Source organism: Daldinia decipiens (assembly GCF_022478715.1).
Source record: "Daldinia decipiens strain CBS 113046 unplaced genomic scaffold F4813scaffold_2, whole genome shotgun sequence".
Lineage (NCBI taxonomy): Eukaryota > Fungi > Ascomycota > Sordariomycetes > Xylariales > Hypoxylaceae > Daldinia > Daldinia decipiens.
Window position 1 is genome coordinate 374,895 of NW_026054545.1, and position 22,526 is coordinate 397,420.

The 22,526-nt window shown below is 48.1% G+C and overlaps 8 protein-coding genes across 8 annotated transcripts; 3 read left to right on the plus strand and 5 right to left on the minus strand.

The window, feature by feature from the left end:
• Positions 1-772: 772 nt before the first annotated feature.
• On the plus strand, positions 773-3,271 carry F4813DRAFT_97431 (78 KDA glucose-regulated protein-like protein precursor). The gene is made up of 4 exons (XM_049249099.1): positions 773-1,039; positions 1,135-1,319; positions 1,381-2,869; positions 2,923-3,271. Exons 1-4 carry the CDS (start codon positions 905-907, stop codon positions 3,106-3,108), a joined length of 1,995 nt encoding a protein of 664 aa, XP_049104047.1. The 5' UTR covers positions 773-904; the 3' UTR covers positions 3,109-3,271.
• A 360-nt stretch (positions 3,272-3,631) lies between these two features.
• Positions 3,632-5,596, minus strand: F4813DRAFT_384797 (MFS general substrate transporter; the record flags this gene model as incomplete). Its single annotated transcript, XM_049246149.1, has 6 exons — positions 3,632-4,330; positions 4,384-4,465; positions 4,599-4,881; positions 4,936-5,122; positions 5,175-5,276; positions 5,441-5,596. The coding sequence occupies 6 exons, from the start codon at positions 5,594-5,596 to the stop codon at positions 3,632-3,634; spliced, it is 1,509 nt and encodes a 502-aa protein (XP_049104048.1).
• Positions 5,597-7,534: 1,938 nt separating this feature from the next.
• On the minus strand, positions 7,535-8,340 carry F4813DRAFT_384798 (peroxisomal biogenesis factor 11; the record flags this gene model as incomplete). The annotated part of the gene is made up of 2 exons (XM_049246150.1): positions 7,535-7,697; positions 7,781-8,340. 2 exons carry the CDS (start codon positions 8,338-8,340, stop codon positions 7,535-7,537), a joined length of 723 nt encoding a protein of 240 aa, XP_049104049.1.
• Positions 8,341-10,017: 1,677 nt separating this feature from the next.
• F4813DRAFT_384799 (phosphoribosyl pyrophosphokinase) lies at positions 10,018-11,588 on the minus strand (the record flags this gene model as incomplete). Its single annotated transcript, XM_049246151.1, has 4 exons — positions 10,018-10,398; positions 10,448-10,661; positions 10,790-11,300; positions 11,369-11,588. The coding sequence occupies 4 exons, from the start codon at positions 11,586-11,588 to the stop codon at positions 10,018-10,020; spliced, it is 1,326 nt and encodes a 441-aa protein (XP_049104050.1).
• A 1,312-nt stretch (positions 11,589-12,900) lies between these two features.
• Positions 12,901-14,608, plus strand: F4813DRAFT_343434 (Formamidopyrimidine-DNA glycosylase N-terminal domain-containing protein). The gene is made up of 3 exons (XM_049241535.1): positions 12,901-13,087; positions 13,161-13,376; positions 13,437-14,608. The coding sequence occupies exons 1-3, from the start codon at positions 13,069-13,071 to the stop codon at positions 14,453-14,455; spliced, it is 1,254 nt and encodes a 417-aa protein (XP_049104051.1). The 5' UTR covers positions 12,901-13,068; the 3' UTR covers positions 14,456-14,608.
• A 394-nt stretch (positions 14,609-15,002) lies between these two features.
• F4813DRAFT_384801 (uncharacterized protein) lies at positions 15,003-17,161 on the minus strand (the record flags this gene model as incomplete). Its single annotated transcript, XM_049246152.1, has 2 exons — positions 15,003-15,944; positions 16,007-17,161. 2 exons carry the CDS (start codon positions 17,159-17,161, stop codon positions 15,003-15,005), a joined length of 2,097 nt encoding a protein of 698 aa, XP_049104052.1.
• A 423-nt stretch (positions 17,162-17,584) lies between these two features.
• Positions 17,585-20,385, minus strand: F4813DRAFT_97689 (polysaccharide lyase family 4 protein). Its single transcript, XM_049249100.1, has 2 exons — positions 19,124-20,385; positions 17,585-19,055 (listed from the first exon to the last, which is right to left on the minus strand). Exons 1-2 carry the CDS (start codon positions 19,919-19,921, stop codon positions 17,865-17,867), a joined length of 1,989 nt encoding a protein of 662 aa, XP_049104053.1. The 5' UTR covers positions 19,922-20,385; the 3' UTR covers positions 17,585-17,864.
• A 512-nt stretch (positions 20,386-20,897) lies between these two features.
• F4813DRAFT_396770 (carbohydrate esterase family 8 protein) lies at positions 20,898-22,518 on the plus strand. Its single transcript, XM_049247864.1, has 3 exons — positions 20,898-21,067; positions 21,129-22,116; positions 22,173-22,518. Exons 1-3 carry the CDS (start codon positions 20,950-20,952, stop codon positions 22,213-22,215), a joined length of 1,149 nt encoding a protein of 382 aa, XP_049104054.1. The 5' UTR covers positions 20,898-20,949; the 3' UTR covers positions 22,216-22,518.
• The last annotated feature ends 8 nt before the right edge of the window (positions 22,519-22,526 follow it).

A 22,526-nucleotide genomic window follows, 5' to 3' on the forward strand; every position in this document is an offset into this window, starting at 1 on the left:
CAGATATATAGAATATCTTATAATGGAAATCTGGCTATCTCGATCTTACCCTAGTGCTTAAGCAGCTAGTAAGGTACCTAACCTACTATATCTGCCACGTTACCATATGTAGGTAATATGTGAATCTATACATAGGTAGGTATGTAACCTATGTAGAGGTTCCTTATGGTTTATGTATGTAGTTACAGTTTATATACTAAACTGTCATAGCGCTGTGACCAACTATAAGGCTAGCAGGGATGTCCCGCATTAGGCGGGGCTGGGGCTCTAAAACAGAGTTGGGACAATCTGGCTTTTGCGCCAGAGAGGCGAAGAAGGTTCCAGTGACTACTAAAGTATTCAAGTACCTTTCCAGCAGAAAACAGCTGGGGAGATACTTCCTGACTTCTAAGGCTTTCCCACGACGTACATCTTTTAACTTCTTCCGAGACCCACCCATCTATACCCTTAGGCGCTGGATCGGCAGTACTTAGGAGTACCTATGCACTTACAGCTTTGGCAGATAAAAAAGACCAACTCCCATAGCTTGGCAGGTAGCTAGATGTAGCTAAATGGGGTCATGCATCAAAAAGAGCATCTGCGTGACCCACACTTTATTGCAATGTGTTCTCTTGCAAGCTGGCAACATCAACTTAATCATTTTCTTCTACCCATATAAGAATTTCTCAGACACACCATTGTGCGTCGACAAATTCTCCTTCTCTTATTCTCCTCATACCTCACTAGTTTCTAGTGTCATACCAACCGAGCAGGAGAGGTTGAAAGGCACTCCCAGCTTCAGTGTTGAACTTTGAACTTTCTTTTCCCTTTTCTCTTTTCTGTATCCTAGTTTCTATTTCCATCTAGTTAACATCTTACCACGCTGCTTTGTTACTGTTCTATCTGCGACAAACACCTTCCCGCCATGGCTCGCTCTCAGAGCTACTGGACTATTGCCTTTGGCATGATAGCCTGGAGCCTTCTTCTCTTCAGCCCTCTGGCATTCGTCGGAACTGCGAGAGCAGACGACGTCGCCGACTATGGCACTGTTATCGGTATTGTAAGTCCCCCCGCTCCCCCCCCCCCCCCTCTCTCTTCCTAGCCTAGTCTTGCAATTTCGTTCCACCATTTCTTGCTAACAATATTTTCCTGCAGGATTTGGGAACTACATACTCTTGCGTCGGTGTGATGCAACAGGGCAAGGTTGAAATTCTCGTCAACGACCAAGGCAACCGAATTACCCCCTCATACGTTGCCTTCACCGATGAAGAGCGATTGGTAGGAGATGCTGCCAAACAACAGGCAGCTTCCAACCCCAGGAACACCATCTACGATGTTAAGTAAGTCAAATCCTATCGTGATTTAAAGGGCAATATCGACTAACTGCCACCCCTACTCTAGACGATTTATTGGCCGAAAGTGGAGCGAGAAAGAGGTCCAAAATGACATCAAGCACTTCCCTTACAAGGTAGTTGAGCAGGATGGCAAACCCGTTGTCCAGGTCGATGTCCAGGGCGCCAAGAAGAAGTTTACCCCCGAAGAAATATCAGCCGTCATTCTTGGCAAGATGAAGGAAGTTGCCGAGTCCTATTTGGGCAAGAAGGTTACTCACGCCGTCGTTACTGTCCCTGCCTACTTCAATGACAACCAGAGACAAGCTACCAAGGACGCCGGTATTATCGCTGGTCTTAACGTTCTCCGAATTGTTAACGAGCCTACTGCTGCTGCTATCGCTTTCGGTCTTGATAAGAAAGGTGACGAGCGCCACATCATCGTTTACGATCTTGGTGGTGGTACTTTCGATGTATCCCTTCTGTCCATCGAAGATGGTGTGTTCGAGGTTTTGGCCACCGCTGGTGACACCCACTTAGGTGGTGAGGATTTCGACCAGAGGATCATCAACCACTGGGCCAAGAACTACAACAAAAAGAACTCGGTCGACATTACCAAGGATCCTAAGGCCATGGGGAAGCTCAAGCGCGAAGCCGAAAAGGCCAAGCGAACTCTGTCCTCCCAAATGTCCACCCGTATCGAAATTGAAGCCTTTTTTGATGGCAAGGATTTCTCCGAGACTCTTACCCGAGCCAAGTTCGAGGAGCTCAACATCGACCTCTTCAAGCGAACTCTTAAGCCCGTTAAGCAGGTTTTGGATGACGCTGATATCAAGAAGGACAAGATCGATGACATCGTTCTTGTTGGTGGTTCCACTCGTATCCCTAAGGTCCAGGCTCTCCTTGAGGAGTTCTTTAGCGGCAGGAAGGCTAGCAAGGGTATCAACCCCGACGAGGCTGTTGCTTTCGGCGCAGCTGTTCAAGCCGGTGTTTTGTCCGGTGAAGAGGGTACCACCCATGTCGTCCTTATGGATGTGAACCCATTGACTCTCGGTATCGAGACCACTGGTGGTGTCATGACTAAGCTTATCCCCCGCAACACCCCCATCCCAACTCGTAAGAGCCAGATTTTCTCGACCGCTGCCGACAACCAGCCCGTCGTCTTGATCCAGGTCTTTGAAGGTGAACGATCCATGACCAAGGACAACAATCTGCTCGGAAAATTCGAGCTCACCAACATTCCTCCGGCTCCCCGCGGTGTTCCTCAGATCGAAGTCGCCTTCGAGCTAGACGCCAACGGTATCCTGAAGGTGTCAGCTCATGACAAGGGAACCGGAAACACCCAGTCCGTTACCATCACCAACGATAAGGGTCGACTCAGCCAAGAAGAAATCGAGCGCATGGTCGCTGAGGCTGAAAAATTCGCCGAGGAGGACAAAGCTACCCGTGAGCGTATCGAGGCCAGAAACGGTCTAGAGAACTACGCCTTCAACTTAAAGAACCAGGTCAACGATGAGGATGGCCTCGGTGGTAAGATTGACGAGGAAGACAAAGAGACTGTAAGTTAAAGCCTTTTGGTCCCAGATACACCCATATACTAATCTGTACCTAGATCCTCGACGCCGTTAAAGAGACGACTGACTGGCTCGACGAGAACGCCGCTACGGCGAGTGCCGAGGACTTCGAGGAGCAGAAGGAGAAGCTCTCGAACGTCGCCTACCCGATCACATCTAAGATTTATAGCAACGCGGGAGGTGCCGCGGACGACGATGAGCCGTCAACACACGATGAGTTGTAATATGTTATTGATAGATAGATCTGCTTTCCATTAGCATACCCGGACGCACGAATAAAAAAAGTTAAATGAAATTCCTCTTACACCATAATTTTATGGTGCCGAGAATTATGAGCACGATGAAGATGAAGCATATATGTGTGGCTGGTTTTTTGGTGACTTATGTGATTGCGATTCTTGATAGTTTAAATGGTAAGTTTTTTTTCTTTGGCTGAGATCGAGTCTAATTATTCTGTCTATGCTATGTAGGTACCTAGGTATATATAGACTCCATATCAAGACCAGAGGAAGGCGGTAATATCTTAGGTGGGTAGAGATCCAACTTCCTTTGAACGTTCTCTTATCTTTCCCTCATCAGTTAAATTAACGGGCGACTAGAGAAATCGACAGGTATACCTATTAGTGAGAATAAGCTATTCTATCCTATTGTCCTCTACTCGTTATCCAGAATAAAACAACGGTCTAGCTTTCAGTCTAGAAAAGGGGTGTCCAACATAACGCTCAACTGACAACTGATTAGCCTTAATCACTCAGCCTTAGCCATGTTGATGGTATTGTCCTCGGATTCTACCGGCAGGGATTCGATGCTCTCCCCTTTCTTCAAGCCAAGTTGTCTCGTATCCCAGCCCTTGCTCTCCAAGTACTCCCTAAACTTCGCATCCTCTTTGGTAATGGTATCCTGGTCAATGTTAGGGAGTAGGAGTGCAAGCGCAGCTGCAAAGATACACAAGCTGGAGCTGACGTAAAATTTGTACTGTGCCGATTTGGTTGCGTCGCCGTCTGGCGAAGTTATATGTTTGAACACATATGTACCTACGAAAGCTCCGATCTTTCCAAGGGCAGCAGCGATGCCGTAGTATTGGCCTCTTACACCCGTGGCGCAGGTTTTAGCAGCTAGGAGACCAATATTGTTTCCTGGCCCTAGCTCGCCAAGAGACAAGAAAATGCCGTATACTACTGCAAATGCACCAACTACAGAAGGGTGGGATAGCCTGCTGTAGCAACCAGCCATAATAAAACCCACAATGGCCTGTAGAACCTGACCCAAAATAAGGGTGTAGCGAGGGCCTAGACGGTCACTAATTGGTGCTCCGAGCATAGTCCCGGGAATGTAGAACAAATTGATAACTGTGTTCCATCCGAAAATAGTGGTTAGGACACCAGTATCTCCATATATATTAGAGAGAATGGCGCTCGAGTAAATCGAGAACGAGTAGGCAGAGAACTAAGGAGGTCAGGAGAAGATAGATTAGCTGGGGGTAGGGGTAAGAAACTTACATCATATATGAACCAGATCAGACTGACGATCAGCAATCGAAACCCGTAGTATCTTATCACTAGCAGGTACGGAGTCTTGACACTAAAGCGCGTATAATTAGCAAGTTTCTATTTACAGACTATGCCAGAGCCACTTGGCGTTGTAAGTTTTGTTCTATATGCTAGTTGCGTGGCGCAGCTGGAATAAATCCTCTGGGTTGGAAAGAAATACTTACTGCTTCATCGAGTTCCTTGAGAATTCCTCGGGTTCCTTAAGCTTAAGACGTAAGACGAAGAGAACTAATGGGAAAGCTACGCCGATTCCCAAGCTTGTTCGCCATATTGTGCTGTAGTAAATGTTATGAGCTGCAGCGGCAACGACGTATGGCACAAATGCCCCGAAGACGAAACCCCAGTCTATCATCGAGTTTGTGAACAAGATAAACCAGGTATTCCGAGTGCCGTCCTTCAGCTCGCCGCTGGATTCGGCACAACTTACGCTACCGGCCGGATACTCGCCTACATTTATGTTTTAGTCCAGCACTAGTTACTTGATTTTGGCCGTATTCTTACCTCCGATACCAATGCCAACAAAGAACCGCCATGCGGTTAAAATGTTGAACATACCCACGGGGTCGCCATGGTAGTAAGAACCAGCAGCGAGGGCCGTAAATATAATCAGGATGATGGTCGATATAAGGAGAGAGTCTTTGCGCGACCACTTGTCGGACAGGTACCCGAAGAAAAGTTGACCGACCACCTGGAGATATAAGCTTAAAAATCTAGACCAAAGATCTTGGCGGGGCTCGTACCGTTCCCGCGAACGCGATAGCCGGTACAATACTAGCGGCATTGGAGTTGCTGTAGACGTCTCCATATTCACGTTCTAGCACCGTGTTTACGGAGCCGATGACCTGCGTAGCGCAAGGTAAGTGGATGGCCTATGGTTAGAGAATAAAGAGCGAGGAAGACTAAGGGAGAAGGGAGAAGGGAGAAGGGAGAAGGGAGAAGGGAGAAGGGAGAAGGGAGAAGGGAGAAGGGAGAAGGGAGAAGGGAGAAGGGAGGCAGTGGTGTATACATTATTGACGTAGCCGTCGGAAAAGAGACCAGCGCCGCAAGCAAGGACGGGCCAGATGACTTGCCAGAAGGGTTTCTGGTCGATAGGTGGTGTTGCATCGATGGGAACCTCCGAGGATACTGCTTGCTCCTCTTCTTTCTCCTTGCGCCAAAACATTCTCTATAGCGACAGCGAGATGGTTGTAATAAGTGTAGAGAGTAGTTGGTAGCAACACGAGGGTAGGGAGGTAATTATTACGCGCAGTATGTAGTATTAACGGATTAAAGGGATACTATCTTAGGATCTGGCGAAGAGGACTACCTGAAGCTGTCGCCAGATATCTCGGAGCTCGACGAGCACGCCAGAGAAGAGAGCGGAAGAGCAGAAGAGCAAATAAATAAGAAAAGATACCTCAACCTTGTAACGATAAGAAAAATAAAAATAAAAATACGTACCTATACCCAACGTAGGTAGCGCCTGCAGGTGCAGAGGTGCAAGAACAGGAGCTCTTGCCGGGTTACGAATCCTTGGCTTGATTGGGACGAGATAGCGTGCCTCCCCTTGTTAACACCATTCGGCCTTCCCTATCTAAACTACCTTTTCCTGATAAGGTTAATTGACGTCGTTGTACATATCGAGGGCTCTTCGGTGAGGCACGTACATAGTGGGTTTGTGAGAGAGGTAAAACACGCTTAACTTAACCTTATTAACTGTCCGATTACCGATTAATAAACGTCAACCAAACAATACGACGGCTCTGATAAATATTCGCCTATGAGAGTTGGGTGTAAGTCGTCATCGACCAATTAGATACCGAGAATCTACCCCGTGCCAAGGTCCCCCTAGAGAGCTTGTCTTTTCTAGCCGAAAAGCGAGTCCAAATTCAAGCTTCAGTCTTTGGCCTTGGCTGCAGTGGCCTTCCGTAAGATACGCGGGGAATCATTCTTTAGTCGCGTGTCTTGGATATTTTTATTTTTTATTTTTATTTTTATGTTTTATTTGTGCGGCTCCCCTTTCCTTTGGAGACCTCGGTGTGATAGGACTGGGAAAGCAAACTTATGACTACCTACCTATGTACCCTACCTAATTAGTGTTGATATGGCTGCATATCTCTCTTTACTACCCACCCCATAAGGTCACCACGTTTGATAATTTTCAGCCCTTGGACGGAGACACAAGTATGCATCGACATATGAACCCTCGCATGTTGTAGCGAAACAACCTTACAGAAGACGTCCAGATGATATCGGTCACGCCGAACTTCCAAGACATACAGCAGCACTACTCCTGCGCTTAGGTACATAGGTATGCTATGATAGGGCGATTTACTCGCCGTTGGCTTAGTAACTCCGTACCGGATACGTACCTATAAGATAAGCAACCCACGTCAGCCATGACAGGATGAAAAAGGTTCGAACAGAGTTACGTACATGCAGTACCTAATGTAAGTCTAGATGTATTGGCTGTACTAAAACCCGTTGATTTGGGACTTGATGTCATAAGCTGCATGTGATGGGAATTAATTCTCGAGTTTTCGACTTAGACGATTGAAGGTAGTTAACTAACTTTTATAACAGTCTGCTTTTGTAAGCATCTAACCTAGGTTAACATTCTTCCGATCTTCTGTAAAGAGAACATACGGAGAAAATATAGCTTGAAGCATGATTATATAGTCTTCATGAAATATTCCTTAGCAATGGTCTTCGTTTAGTAGCTTACTTCTCTACAAACCTCATCTCATGTAAGTGATATTTTTTTTTATACAAAAGACCAATACTCTACCACAGCAACAACTTTCAGCAACACACAATAAACTCCAATTTCAACATCGAACATCACGTTAGTTAATCTTTCTAAAAACTAGAGAAATACTTCCATCAAACTCGGATCAAAATTCCACCAGCTAACTCCCTACGTCACAAACTCCTCTCTTCCTAGCTCGATATCTATCGTCTAGGAATCGGATTTGGAACTGTTAATTTTGTACACTTGTGATTTTACCCTCGTGCATCCGGTAGAAGGCCTCAAGGTTGCCGCTACATATTACCCAGATTCCTGGCATCAACATGTTCTTCTCCCCGTCTCTCAGTGATCGTAGACTCTCCCCCCCTCCTCTTACGCCGTCTTCTTCCACTGCGCGTAGACGCCAATCAAACTGCTCACCGTACCCGCCAGACCGACAAACCCATCATCGAATCCGACCCAACCCAGCGCCGCCGTCGGCGCCGTGAGATCGCACAGGTCCGAGATGAGCTGGATGCGGCTAGCATCGCGTTCGCTATTCCCATTAGTCAGTCTCGATCCAATCATTTCTTCGAAAACAGTTTAAAAGCAAGAGCGAAAAAAAAAAACACCACTTACATAGCAATCCTCTTGCTTTCTACTACTCCCTCGCCCTCCTTCTTATCAACCTTGGCCTCGCGCTCCCGCAGCCTGTACAGGGTATACGTCTGGGCGACGATACTGCACAAGATGCCGATAGCCCAGAACCGATAGGCCTCCTTCTGCGCCCTCTTCGCGCCGGCCCACTTGCGCGCGCCCAGCGCATCCAGGATCGTAGCCGCGTCGAAGGTCAAGTAGCCCGCGTAGCCGAGCTGCCTGCCCACCGCAGCGTACCGCAGCACGGGGTCTCCGGCCTGGGCTCCTCCCGCTTTTATGGCGTCGGCCGCTACGGCCGCGGCCCGGAAGTGCTCGACGTTCTTGCCGAGACGCAGGAGCTTGCGCGCCAGCCCCAGCTGCTTCTTGAGGGCCTCGTACGGCGCGATCTCCCCCCGCGTGCCGTTCGTGCGGTACAGGTACCACGCGTAGAAGCGCGCGAAGTACTGCACTGTGCGCAGGAGCTTGTCGCGGCCTGTGGTTGTCGCGACGAATTTTAGGTAGTGCGACACCGTGGGGTGGTAAATTACTGCGTCGGCAACCATTGTGGCTTTGTTTTTTTTGTGTATGCTGTTAACACTATTGTAGGTGTCGAGGAAGAGGGGTGAGAAAGGGGACGACGATTAGTGATGTGTTGAACAATCAATCAATTGTATGTGGGATACCAGCTTGTAGTGATGTCTACAAGGTACGTTTGCGAGAATCGCTCGTTCTGCGCTATATTTCGGGCTCGGCCGGTGCGGTGGTAGTCGAAGTTCCCTTGTCTGTCTGTATAGCCGCTGTGCCGGTGTAGATGGAAAGGAAAGAGTTTAAAGTTGTGGCTTTCCGCAATGAATATTGAAGTTCTAAATCTCACTTTGCGGACGTTAGTCACGAATTCAATGCGGATTTTGGAGAAATGGACGGGACAATGCCTACCAACGACCTCTGTTACAGCCGGCGGTATGGGGTATGGGGTATGGGTAATAAGTGACGGAATAAAGCTGGGAGATAAAGATACCTAGGCAGTGGACCGAAGAAGCACATGCCGAGGTCCACTGAATCATAACTCCAATTGCGCCGGCAATTTCACCCTACGTTTTGCCGGGCATACAATAGGTAGGTATTGTACCTACACTTGATACCCCCAGAGTTTAGTGTCCTTTCCGTATCTAAACGATGTTTGAATTGGAATCTCTCATTGGTTACGGCTGAATCTAAATCTAAAACGGAGTAAGTTCAATTAGGTACAGTAAAGTCAACTGTGTTTGACCTAGGTAGGTATTGTACCTACATACATACCTCAACTGCCAACGGAAGCTCATGTCTAAAAAACGGTGAATCACAACTTCATCTCAACTACCGTTTCATTCAACATCATCTATCGATAGCAGTTGGGTGTCTACTCTTTCTCCAAGACATTGGGTATGAACTGATTCTGAAGTTACAAACTGGCTCTTAAAGCATTTCCTTTAAACATGATCTACACAATCTTATTTTCAGGCATATTCATCTAGTAAATCTAATTCTTTTTATTAAAAGTAATCTCATGATGATGTATCCGGTCAAGTCACCCTCGGTCTATGTATATCAAAATACGCAACCCCGAAATCAAATCTCACCCTTTAGTATATGAACTAGTATGTAAACTAGGACCTTATAACACCCTATACCCGTACCTATACATAGGCAGCTGTATAGTAACTTAGCATCTCCGCATCATCGTGATAAAGATTAACCACAATGCAAATCACAGACGGAAATTTTGGTGCAGGTCGGCATGGCATTTACGATCCTCAGTGAGGTAGGCTTGTGAGAAGGTTTTCTTACTTTCCCGACCTAGAAACTCCTCTCTATGAGATGCTACGGTGTCCGTGAGAACCTCCAACCATTACCATAAGCGCCCAGTCGCAATAGGCAGACGGTAGGAAAAAAAAGTAAACCAGCTAATAAGTGCAGCCTACCTTTACTCGGAGCCATAGCTGGTGGCTGAGTGCATTCCATATTAAACGAGAGACGATTAAAACTGAACTTCGAGGCTCAGGTCCAAATAATTCCCCCAAACAGGAAATGCGTCAACTGTATCGTCGTGGCCACGAAGGATTCGTCTAATGGTAAAATGCGGCCTGTCATACTCGTCATTGGTGTCCTGGCAGACTGTCTCCGCAATAATAACCCTACGCAGTCGGTGCGGCCCTCGACGATTGGAATATGAGACATCACTTGTCGAACCCCGAGGCTGCTCAGTCATATTGAAACAATACGCTGATGGATTCACCGTGGTGGATACGACGGATGGCCTCGGCAAATATAGGTGCCACGTCTAGTACTTCGAGCTTAGGACATAGCCTCTTGTGCTCGTCCTGAGGAACCGAATTGGTCACGATCGCCTTATCAATGGCTGAAGCATTGATGCGCGCGATGGCGTCACCGCTGAATACACCGTGGGTGAGGAGCGCGTAGACAGCCGTGGCTCCCTCCTTGCGCACGAGCTTTGCGGCACGTGTAATGGTGTTGGCGGTATCGGCCAAATCATCAACCAGTATACAAACTCGGTTGGCAACATTTCCCACAAGCATCATCGTCGCATTTTGTCGATCCGTGATCCGCGTTGGTCGTCGTTCCTAGTCGCTGAGTGAGTTTCAAGACGTGTACCGAACACATTCACCTTACCTTGTGGATGAGGGCAAAGTCCATGCCCAAGCTATCAGCGATGGCAGTGGCTCTTTTCGCGCCACCGGCATCCGGACTCACAATCACGGCTTCCTTATAGTCGGGAATATTCTGCTGGATATATCGCTTCAGCAGGGGTCGGCCGTACAAATTGTCCATGGGGATGTCGAAAAAGCCCTGGTATTGAGGATCATGAAGGTCTAGAGCAACAACGCTACAGTTTTAAGTTAGCTGACATCCAAACAATAAAACTACCTAGTGGAAACAAAGTTACTGGGGTTTCAAGACAGAAGACCCCAAGTAACAATAGCATATCCACCTTCGAGCTAAGGAGACACATACTGGTCCGCACCGGCACAGGTCAATAGATCTGCCACCAGAGTTCCAGCCTGCGCAACCCATCTCTTATACCCAGGCTTGGCCTGAAAGGTAGAGATAAGTGCGGGATTCTCATAGTCGTGGGTAGTGTAGCTTCCTGTACGCGAATGCGTGAGGTAGTTCTGAGCCGAAGGGATGTCTCCATTCGTGCTCCCGTTACCGTTACCGTTACCATTAAAATAGTGTTCACTGTGAGTACGAGGTAGACCATTCGTGATGCCGTTAGAAAGGGAAGTTTTGCTCATAGCCCTAGCAAGGTCGGTCTCCTTGCTAAAACTGGCGCTCTTAATGATTCCAGGTGCAGGCGTGGCTGGGACGCTCTCAAACGTATATTTGTCCTTGTGGACTTCAGTTGGAGGTTTCGACAGAGGTGCCCCGACCTTATTATAAGGCAGGTCGGGTTGTCGCGAGTAGGGAAATAATGGAAGCACGGCTGTGACACGCTTTGCCGAGCCAGTTTTACAGGCAGATATCACTATTTTACCCTAGTTAGTTTTCGACATGTATGAGGACTCGGGGTTGAGTTATGGTTATGGTGCGTACTAATGCAAAGCTCTATTAGGTGGTCATTCACGGAACCGCCTCCAGACTGGATGATGAAAACATCCTTGCCTCTCACAGAGTCCTGAATCTCGCAGCGAGTCTCGCCGACTGAAAATTTGCTCAATATACGATTTCCAGGGGGGATTCCAAGCATATTGCACACGGACTCCGAGAGGGCTGGGTGCGAGTTCCCGGAGAGGATGACAATGTTTCTAACCATCTTGGTGATCTAATACGAGAAGAAAAGGCGGTGTCGACGAAAAAGGTTGACCTTTGATAAAAATATATGGCTGGTTTATAGAGGAGGGTTCAACGGTGTTATAGGTGGCGTCGTATGCAGTAGCTGCCGTGCTTGAGGATAGGTTCAAGGTTTATTGCTGCAGAACGATCCCAATTTTGGTCCGATTGCGGTGGTAGTCCTATGTATAGAGGCGGCACTGTGGTCGAGCTTCAGAGCTTGACGGGAGGCGAAGAGGTCACAAGAGGTCACAGAACACGGAACCGAAGAAGGAAAGCGAGACAAGACCGGGTCTCAAGCTGAAGGGATGGTGAACAAATTCGCAAAAGAGATCATGAAACCCTAGAGAAGATCCATGGTATAAAGATTGTAAGATTGTAATAACGAATTTTAGATGGAAATGTGCGCGATCGTACTTATCGAAAGTCTGGTTACAGCTGCATAACAGGAGAAGAAAGATTGGAGGGATGGTTTTCCTTGAATCCAATTGACCGCGGGGCTCACCACCTGCAACGGGAAAAAAAAAAAAAAAATTCTGCCGGATTACGCAAACGGAGTTCAGTGATGTTAGTGGGCAATTGTGGGCACTTATTTCGGTGGCAACCACTGCGCAGTGCGAGCTAATGTCAGTACCACCTTATAGGTACATACCCATTTACGACCTGCTGCAACTCCACATAACCACTAAGGTTCAGGCTTGTCAGCCGCTGTCCCAGAAAACCCCCCCGCTGTGTTTCATAGGTCTGTAATGGGGCGTTACCGCTAATGTTCTTTATTTGGGGGGTAGCCGTTATTGGCCGAACATCTCCTAGATTTGCCGACTTCATGCCAGAATGTACCATACTTGCTTCCGCTTTACCTTGGTACATACCTAGTTCAGCCTAGGTAGGTAGGTACCTGTCTGCTTCGGACAACCTTGCGAACTAACCCGTCGTCATTTGAAGCTAATATCGCAAAATGCAAGTGCTTACCTGACATTTATAATTTAAGGTACCTATGGTACATTCTTATCAAATCCTTCAATGTTCTCTCATAACGAGAATCCAATGAGACATTTGATATTTGTAACTTTTAAATCCCTCTTATTGTCGATTCTTGATTTTAGCATTGAGATGGTCACACTACATACATAGGTACCTATGTAATTACCTATTCATCTGATCTCACCGCCAAGAAGTCGAGGCCATCAGATCTAATTAATAAGTCAGATGGCCAGATTTGAAGCCACAGGATCAATCACATGAGGCTGAGGCACGTACCTTTTTGTTTACCTTAGGTACATTCAATCTACCTAGGTTAGGTATCTATTAATCATTATTTATTATTTATTATTTATGCTACATGTTAGAGACAAATTTATAACATCTAGTTCTAAGTTGATGGAAACTATTGGATAATTAATGAAGTTGTACTTTCTTGTAATACTTACACATATCTGCTTTTTAACCTTTTAGTCTTTGCCATGCCTGAGATTGCCGAAGGTAAGACTGGAAGCTTATAAGGGTTACATTGTATACCTACCCCGGACGCGTATATTATATTAACGGTGTAAAGTCGCTCGCGTCGTCCATTTCCTCCGCATACATTTAACTGGCAAGACCATCAGCAAGGTGATAGCTCCAGACGATAGCAATGTATTTGGGAAAGTTGGGACGAGCGGCCCGGCGTTTGAGACGGCTCTCACGGGGAAGAAGGTCGTAGAAGTCGGGAGTCAGGGGAAGTATTTTTGGATGGTACTGTCTAAACCGCCACACCCGGTTATGCATCTAGGTAAGTCAAAACAACTACTTAAAATATTAGATTTCATATTAATGCCTAGGTGTTTAATAGGAATGTCCGGTTGGGTTCAGATCAGGGGCATACAAACAGGATATACACGCTACATCGAGAGGACAAAAAACGACAAAGAGCAATGGCCCCCCAAATACTGGAAGTTCCAGCTTGAGACAGACAGCAACCCCAAAGTAGAAGTTGCATTCACCGACTTCCGCCGTTTCGGCCGCATCCGTCTTGTAGATTGCCCCGGAGAGGAAATTAGAAAGCACTCGCCTCTAGTTGAGAACGGGCCAGATCCCGTTCTCGACAAAGACGTGTTTACCGAGGATTTCTTGCGGCAGAAGATGAAGCGTAGACACGTCCCTATCAAAGCCCTGCTGCTGGACCAAGCCACGGTCAGCGGGATAGGCAATTGGGTCGGGGATGAAATCATGTACCAAGCTAAGCTCCATCCGGAGCAGTACTGCGACGACTTCGACGACGCCGACATTAGCACATTATACAAGGCTATCAAGTACGTGTGCGAGACCGCGGTGGAGAAATTAGGAGACTCGGACGAGTTCCCGGAAGATTGGCTATTTAAGCACCGCTGGGGCAAGGGCAAGAAAGACTCCGCTACTACTCTGCCCAACGGCGACAAGATCACCCATATCACGGTAGGCGGACGGACAACCTGTGTGGTTCCCAGCGTGCAGAAGAAGAGGGGGCGGGCTACTATCGACGATGTCAAGGAGGAGTCCGCAGAGGGGGAAGTGGACGATGGGACAGAAAGCCGGTTTTTTAAGGGCAAGGGGAAGGGTAAAGGCAAGAAGCCAGTAAAGGGTAAGGCGGAGACAGAGGAAGAAGTAGAGGAACGATCAAGTAAGAGGGTCAGGACTGCGAAGGCGAAGTCAGCCGCACAGGTTAAGAAAGAGGAAGAGGAAGAGGGAGACGAGGATGAAGAAAAGCCAGCCCCAAAGGCGTCCCGGAAGTTGAGCAAGCAGAAGAAGGAGGGTGCGAAGCCAGTTAAGCCTGAGCCTGAGCCTGAGCTTGGGAGAAGGCGATCGAGTAGACTCGGCCGTGTAGTGGCTTAATCCAAAAATACGGGAAGCCGAGAATGTTGATATTGTGTATAATAGCTGATATTAGTATACGAAATACACACTACAGCTGCTCCACGAGTAGAGTATGTATGATTACAAGCATCAACACACAGTGCGTGGCTTTCCTTCGAGATATAATTGAATATAGCAGGTAGTTAAGTATTAAATTAGATCTCAGTAGACATGGGCTTCCATCACATCGCTATTCCTACACCCAACGACTACTTAACATAGTGCCTAACATATAAACACGCAGCCAAGTATAACAGTAAGTAATTTTATTAATAATTACCATGCATCATGAGTATGCCCCTGCAACATAACGCCTTGCAATAGATAGATATGCTAGACACACCTCGAGGGGTATCGGTATCAGCAGAACTGCTCCCCTATTCTTCCGCAGCTGCATCTGGCAAAGCCCATACTACTACTGTTCCCTCGTAGTTAGTTCTAACCCACAGCTCGCTGCTATTTGTCCTCTCCCACAACTCCTTCTTCCCGCGACGTCTTGCCGCGTCTGTACGGCACGACTTGAACCTTACTCAATGCTCATGCGCATGAGTCCGTCATTCGTATCCACCATTCCCTGGAACCCTACTCGTCCCTTGCCATTAATCATCCTTCCTCCCCCATTTCCATTTCCGTTCCCGCCGACGCTCCCATTTTCGCTTGGCGTTCCCGTCCCCGACGTCTTATCCCTCTCCCTCTCGGCGCCATGATTACTTCCCGGTCTAGACCCGGGCCCCCACGGTCCCCCGTCCCTCTGCAGCGGGCTCTGCGTCACTGGCGACCCGTGGACACTGTTCATGCCCGGGCTGACTGCTCTTCGCTTGAGTCCATGCGTGTCAAAGTAGTCGTCGTCGCGCCTCCTTTTGTTGTTAATGCGCCGCGTGATCTCAGCTGCAGTTGGTGGTATACCGCCTCCTTGCAGCATAGACGGCGGGAGAGACGACTGTTGTGGGGTATCCGATCTTTGGCCCTCGCTTCCAGATATCGCGCCGGCATGTTGGCCTGAACCGAACAAGCCTGGGCCCGCTGAGAGGGATGGCGAGTCCATATTTATGTCCTCGCTCATCCCGGACGATGAACCCCTAGGCATGAGGGATGAAGGCGGTGGCGTAACCCGCGTACCTGCGACGCTGCTTGTCTCGGAGAAGGTTTCCCAGAAGTTTTTACCTTTTGAGTTTTTCAGGGCCTGTTGCTTGAAGCTGCTTGATAAGGCAGAGTCGGTCATCATATCGTCTTCCGGTATGTCGTCGAGAGAATCTTGTGCGGTCCCTAGGATTGGAGAGGATTGGGCGGTAGAAATGTTGGGAATATCAAGAGCCGAGAGCGGACCAGGTGGTACACGGGGCTCAAGGTCCATGTCGCTTTCGCGGACTTGACGAATAACTTCCGCCTCTCGACGGGTCTCTGAGTCCACCGGGGCGCTCTCCTCCATAAGGGCGGCACGAATACGCGCGAATCCCTTCGTTTTTGGCTAAGGGTGTGCTTAGCAGACATAATTTTAGTACGAGATAGATAGCAAGAAGCAAGACTCACTAGTAGGCTGCCCCGTCGTGTGACGGGTCGCTTAACAACGCCCCGCGTACCATCTCTAGATAGGGTATCGCTTGTGTCTATAGACTTGTCGTCGCTCTCGCTACCCGAGATATGCAACTGGTTGGCAGCCCAGCTGATGCTTTCTCTTCGGTTGTGGGGAATAGAAGCGTCCCTAAGATCCTTGACGACGTTGTTGGGTGGCGACTTAGAGAAGGAGGGTGGAGCAGAAGGGCCGAAGCCTAGTCCAGCTAGACCGCGCAGTCTTTTCTTGGGATGCCTGCGCGGCCGTGTTCTAAAGCCCTGAAGACTATTGGAGGCTGGCGATGCCCCTGGCATCCACGGGACGACGTTGCTACCAGACCCAAATGGTAGGTTCCTAAGCTGCTGGCTACCCTTAGAGACTTGCGGTGTGCTGAAGATAGCATCCTCCATCTCTTCATCCATGAGGTCGTCATCACCAGAGCTAGAGGATGAATCTGACGCCAGGTGGTTTGCGCTGCCGACGGAGCTAGAAATATTCATGCGCTCTTGATTACCCATCATGGACCACAACGAAGTGGAGGGTTGTTCTTGACCATAATCACCATTCCCGCGACCGGGAATATTCATGGCGCGTCCGCCGATAGTGGGCGAAGAATCAGGAGAGGATTGTTCGGCAAGGGTGGAATGATGTAAGCTGGTGGCGGCTCTGGAAAAATCAAGGCCACGAGAGCGACGAGGTAGGATGTTGGTTGGTGAAGCATAGATCTGCGAATGATCAAGTTTAGGGGAAAGAGGGGCAAGTTTGACGTGGTTGGGTGTTTGAGCGGGCGAAACAGAATCGCACTGTGGCATTTGTATCGACAATCCGCGCATAGGAAACTCTGGTCGTCTAGGTGTGACTGGAGTAGTAGCAACAACAGCTGATACCGGTGTCTCTTGGTTTCTATCCTTAACTAGAGAGCTGTCTGTATCGTCTTTTGACGTGCGCCTTGATGCTTCAAGTATATGTGGAGATGGCGATAATTGTGTGCCTCCGCCATCAGATAAACTCCGTGGTTTCGAGAGCGGTGACCTTTCGATATTTCCAAATCCATGATTCCCCTGGTTGCTGTATCCCTCACCTTTCATATCTTCATCCATCACTGCTATCTCGTCATATCTATTTGTAGCCATTCGAGCCTCATCAATCCATGTATTTTTTATTTTTTTATTTTTTTATTTTTTACACAGGTATGCGGCAGCTAGCGCTTACAGGAGTTCGTTGGTGCGTTGGTTTCGGGTGTCAAAGGATCGTAACTCTCGCGCAGAGTATCGAACTAAGCTGTCTTTTGCGTCGTAGTGATGCCGGCATAGGATAGTAGAGCATCGCTCATTCGAGATGTGCACTTCGTACGATTGAAAAATATGGGGGGAATTAAGAATGAGAGTGGAAATTGTGACGTCGCGTCATGTCACGGTAGACGCGGGCAGCGATCTCAAAAGCTTATCGATAATAGAGTTGCACGAATCATTGCGACTGCCGAAATCTATGTATTAACCGCCAATCAGTGGTTCCAATGCTAATATTTACTGTATGGAAAGTATATTCTATAAATAGATGCTTGTATTGCTGACTTTGATATATCTTTGATCTATAAAAGCCCTAAAGAGACTAGTGAAGTGTATAACTACTAACTATTTAAACTCTAGTTACTTGTTACACAAGCTTAAACTAAGATAAGATCTTAAGATCCTAGAGCTAAGAACTAGACTTTCCACATGTTAATAATACGGTGACTAGACGAATCCCTTTATTATCACATCCTTTACTAAACAATGTCTCACAAGTATACCATTGAACAATAAGCCAACATAAGACTTATTCGACCATTCCAGCTTAGCTAAGCTCGAATCTAAGTGCGTCATACTGCAAGTATATCGTCCCCGGCAACAAAGCCGTCTCCGTATTCGTCGCATTAAACGGTAGACTCAAGACAAGCTCGTTGACGCCCTCCTTCAGTAACCCCGTCGAAAATTCAAATTTCTTCCCGAAGTTTTGACAGACGACGCTACTTCGCACTCCACAAGAACCGCTACGGTACGACGGTATGATCCACGTCTCCACATCCCGGCCGTTTGCGGCAACGGTGTACGGTACGTTGGAGTACTTCTCATTCGGGAGCGACGCCCACTTGTCATTCCCATTGGCCGTTTTCACGCCCGCGAGGTCGATCGTGAGTGTCGCCTTCTTGGCGTCAGCTAGCTGATCGCCGGTGAGATTGAACTGGACGGTCCAATTGTTCACGTTTTCGTAGTACGGCTGCGAGCGGAAGAAGTTAGATTTTCCAGGGAAGACACTCCAGTGTATGTAGTTGAAGTCTTCGGCCTCCTTGCTCTCTCCGATTTTGAATCGAACTCCGTCCGGGAAGTCGGTCGGGAAATCCCAGTTTGCCCAGTACACGCGGTATTGCTCGGGTTGCAGAGGCTTCGATGTATCCGGTGCGTAGCCGTGCTTATATTCACCTGCTGACTTGTCAGGCGTACCGATTCGCCAGATTTCTTTCCCTGCGCTTTCGGGTTCCCATTGAAACTTGAAAGGGGTGCTGCTCCCGGATTTTGAGACTTCGACGTCGTCCTGGATGAACCACCCAAAGATCCCATCCGCATACACAGTCAGCCTATAAGTGCCTTCTTTCACTCTAGGGATCTCTACTACTCCGGTATCAGGATTTATATCCGCCCAGTACTGCAGGCTAGACTGGTCAAAGACATTCAGCTGGAAATCTTGCTTGTTTTCGGCGAGAACAGCAAGGGGCCGCTTTGCGCCCGCGGGCAATTCGATCGTTGCCTTAAACGTAGTTCGCTTAGATGATGGCGCGTAGTTAGGTACGTACTGGGCAATGCTATCATAAAACTCGCTGTTCCATTCCGGATTTGCATATTGCGCCGCGTCGGCCCTCAGTTCAGCGAGGGTTGTCTTCGGTCCACCCTTGTTGAAATGATAATACTGCGGCCCCCAGGTGCGATCAAAACCATGAGTGATGTTAGGAACCGGCGCGCCATGATGGCCAGCCACCAAGTAGTTATACTACAAATATGAAAGTGTAAGTGTTATCTGTCTCACGAGGTTTGAATCGAAAGAGTTGGGAGTCTTACAACTATGCCGTCTACAACTAGATCGGAGTGCAATGGACCCCCGTAATATGTCTCCCTCGTATTGTGAACTAACCAAGCACCGTATGTATTTCCGTCAGAACTAGTCGATCCATCCGAATACTGTCCATGAACATCATGATCACGCCAAACCTCGGCAAAGGTGTACTTCGTAAAGTAATCCGAGTATTGCTTTACATAGGGATCATTCGTCGAGTTGCCGAGGTAAGTTGTTGCGTCCTGGACCGTGATAGCTTTACTGTTAGCGTCAGCAGAGGGAATCGGCGCCCAATTGCCCTCGCTTCCGGAGAGGTGAGTCCATAACTTTGTGCTCGGCCTGAAGAGTGTACGTAGCTCGCCAAGTCCTCGGAGGAAAGGTGTCGCCTGGTTGAAATAGGTAACTCGAGAGAACATATGTAAACCAGTTTCGCCTTCTCGCAAAAACCAGTACTGCTCTAGTGTCTGATTTGTAGACGCATATGTATCGCTCATCACAACGCCGCCATACGGTGTCCCGGTCGAGTCGGTACCCTTTATGAGCTTGAATCGAGCGGTGCCACCCGGGGTCCAGAATCCGCTAGGAATACAGGAACAATCCAGATACGGCCCTCTCCCACTCCCCTCCCCTATTAAGTCCTGTTTTCCCAGTGAGAGCTGAGAAACTGCCCCGCTACTCTTGCTCACGGCCACTGACAGGTCGTCATTTCGTAGGATATATTGGCTTGTAGTCTCTGTAGCCTCCAGCAGCGCCTTTACCCGGGAGGCTAGAATAGCGAAGGTCAACGCCTTCAGCGACACCATTTTAGCAATAAAATATTTAACTCGGGTTATATCTCACGCCAAATCGCGTGTTAGGACTGAGGGAGACATTGCAAAATATAGTGGGAATAGTGCCATGTCACTCTACATAAACGTTCGGGTATCGTCACCAATTCTTGCGAGGTCTGGACTGCCTAAAAGACCGTACCTGCATCAATATAGATATTTCGGTCTGTCTTGGACCGAAACAGTAGGTATCTGCGGAAATATTATCAACTATTTTATATAGAATGCGGGGGGATCTTGGCTGCGCACTGTTACATGGTAGATTGAAATAGGTTAATTGCTATGGCTCTTGGTCCGCAGCCTCTTATGGGGTCATGTATTTTTGGCAAAGTGGAAATGTCAACTGGTCGCCAAGTCGTATTAGTCCGACCAACTAAAGTTGCAGTATAAATCTACACAACTACCTAGTTATTCATCGTGGATATACTCCTCAAAGAGAAGACAGCGAGATGTAGAAAGAAAGATGGCCGTGCCAAACGTCAAACTACACTTAAGAAGATGATTCATATTGATTCTAGAAGAGTTAATGTTTCTTCTCAGCTAACCTAAAGTTTTGATCGCTCATTCGATTGAATGAATCGTATACTATTAGTTTGCCTTTCTTAGAGTCTTCCTGTTAAACCTAACAGCAAAGACGTCTCCCATCGGTACTATCATGACCTGTATAGTTCAACTTAAAGACACAGTCAACAAGCTCCAGCCTCAACAACCCACCGGTTATATGCAAGGAGTGTTATGGTAACTATCTTTCATATTAGAAACTCCCACCACTCCCACCACTCCCACCACCCCGCTCTTTATCGTTCAAGTGCGATTTATCCCGTCAATCACAGCCTGTTTCCAGATAGAAGACAATGTTTTCAGCCCTACCGTAAACAACAGGTTGCTCGATAGCTCAATCTCACATAAAGCTGCCCCTGAAGCCTTATTTATAGAACAACTGTTTTCCTCGTCAATCCGTAGCTAGTCATAAACCCCCAATAAACGTATCCCAAGTCGCCGAGATGCTAGCATCTAAAGCTATTCTCATAGTAGAGTTTATTTCTACCTGCTTTGTTTCGTTAGCTTTCGTAGCCGGTATATCAAATGCGGCATCTATAGCACCAGTGCTCGAACGTATCTGTAGGTAGCCAGAACATATTACAAATAACTCCTATTGGGATCCTTTCTAAATACCCAGTAGCTCCCGCCGAGGGCTTTTCCAAGAATGCCAACACTGTTGATGTGAACGCCACGGAGCCTGCCATTGATGACTACATTATATCACAATCTCCCATCAAGGGGAAATCCGTCCACGCAACCTTCAGCGCAGCCATCGCCGCCATCCAGAAAGTGTCGAGCACAAAAGCCGTAACTGTATTCGTTTACCCCGGCACCTACAAAGAGCAGATCGTCTTCAACCGCTCCGGCACCACCATCTTCCGCGGGTACACCGAGGACACATCCTCTAACAAGCACAACCAAGTCACCCTCCAGAACAGCCACGGCGTCGACACCCAAGCCGACCAGAGCAACTCCGACTCCGCGACCCTGTACTCCCGGGCCTCAGACATCCAGCTCTACAACATCAACCTGAACAACATCTTCGGACAGACCCGCAACTTCGCATCCCTGGGCTTCGCCATCGGCAACAACGGCCGCGCCGCCTTCTACGGCTGCCAAGTCACCGGGAACCAGGATACGTTCGACACAAACGCCGGGACCAGCGTATTCGCCTACAACACGCTGATCGAGGGGTCCGTTGATTTCATCTGGGGCGCCGGGTCGGTTTATCTCCTCAACTCCACAATCGTGCCCAATACCAAGGGCGGGTACATCGCGGCGATGAAGCGAGCGTCGGCCAGCAGCCCCGGCGGCCTCGTGTTCGACCAGTCTACCATTGCCGCGGCCGCGAACACGGCTGCCGGATCCGTGTTCCTGGGCCGTCCGTATAGCCAATACTCCCGGGTCGCGTATATCAAAACGTACCTGGACGGCTCGATTGCGCCGGCGGGGTGGTCCGTCTGGTCGAAGACGGACCCGCGGACCGACGGGGCTCTGCTTGGCGAGTATCAGAACTATGGTCCTGGGGCCGATACCAAAGCCCGCGCTTCCTTCTCGCGGCAGCTTTCTAATACGGATGTCGCGCAGTTTCGACTGTCCAGCTTTTTCTCTTCTCAGGGGACATCATGGTGAGTCCTATAACTTGGTATTTGAATATTTCATGCATAACTAATCGTTGCGGTAGGATTGATATGACACATGTTAAGACTACCCCGTTTAGCCTCTAGTTTATAGTGATATATAGGGATTTTGATGCTTTGACTTTATTGTCCTGTTTAATAGTGTGATTATTATTGATGTTAGGTTCACAAGCTACCCCTTTTCAGCGTTCTCGACGGACGAAGAAAAGCAAGCAAAGTATGCGACTTCATCGAGCATGGATGACTACCTGATAGAAATGATATTATATGATTAACTGATCCATCATAGTTTCAGTTAGTCTATTCTTTTCCCCGGGAAGTCCTACTTTTACTTTGCTTCTCGTAGTTGGGTACTTCATATCTTTGTTGCATCACGCATGTTTCCCCCTTATTACTAT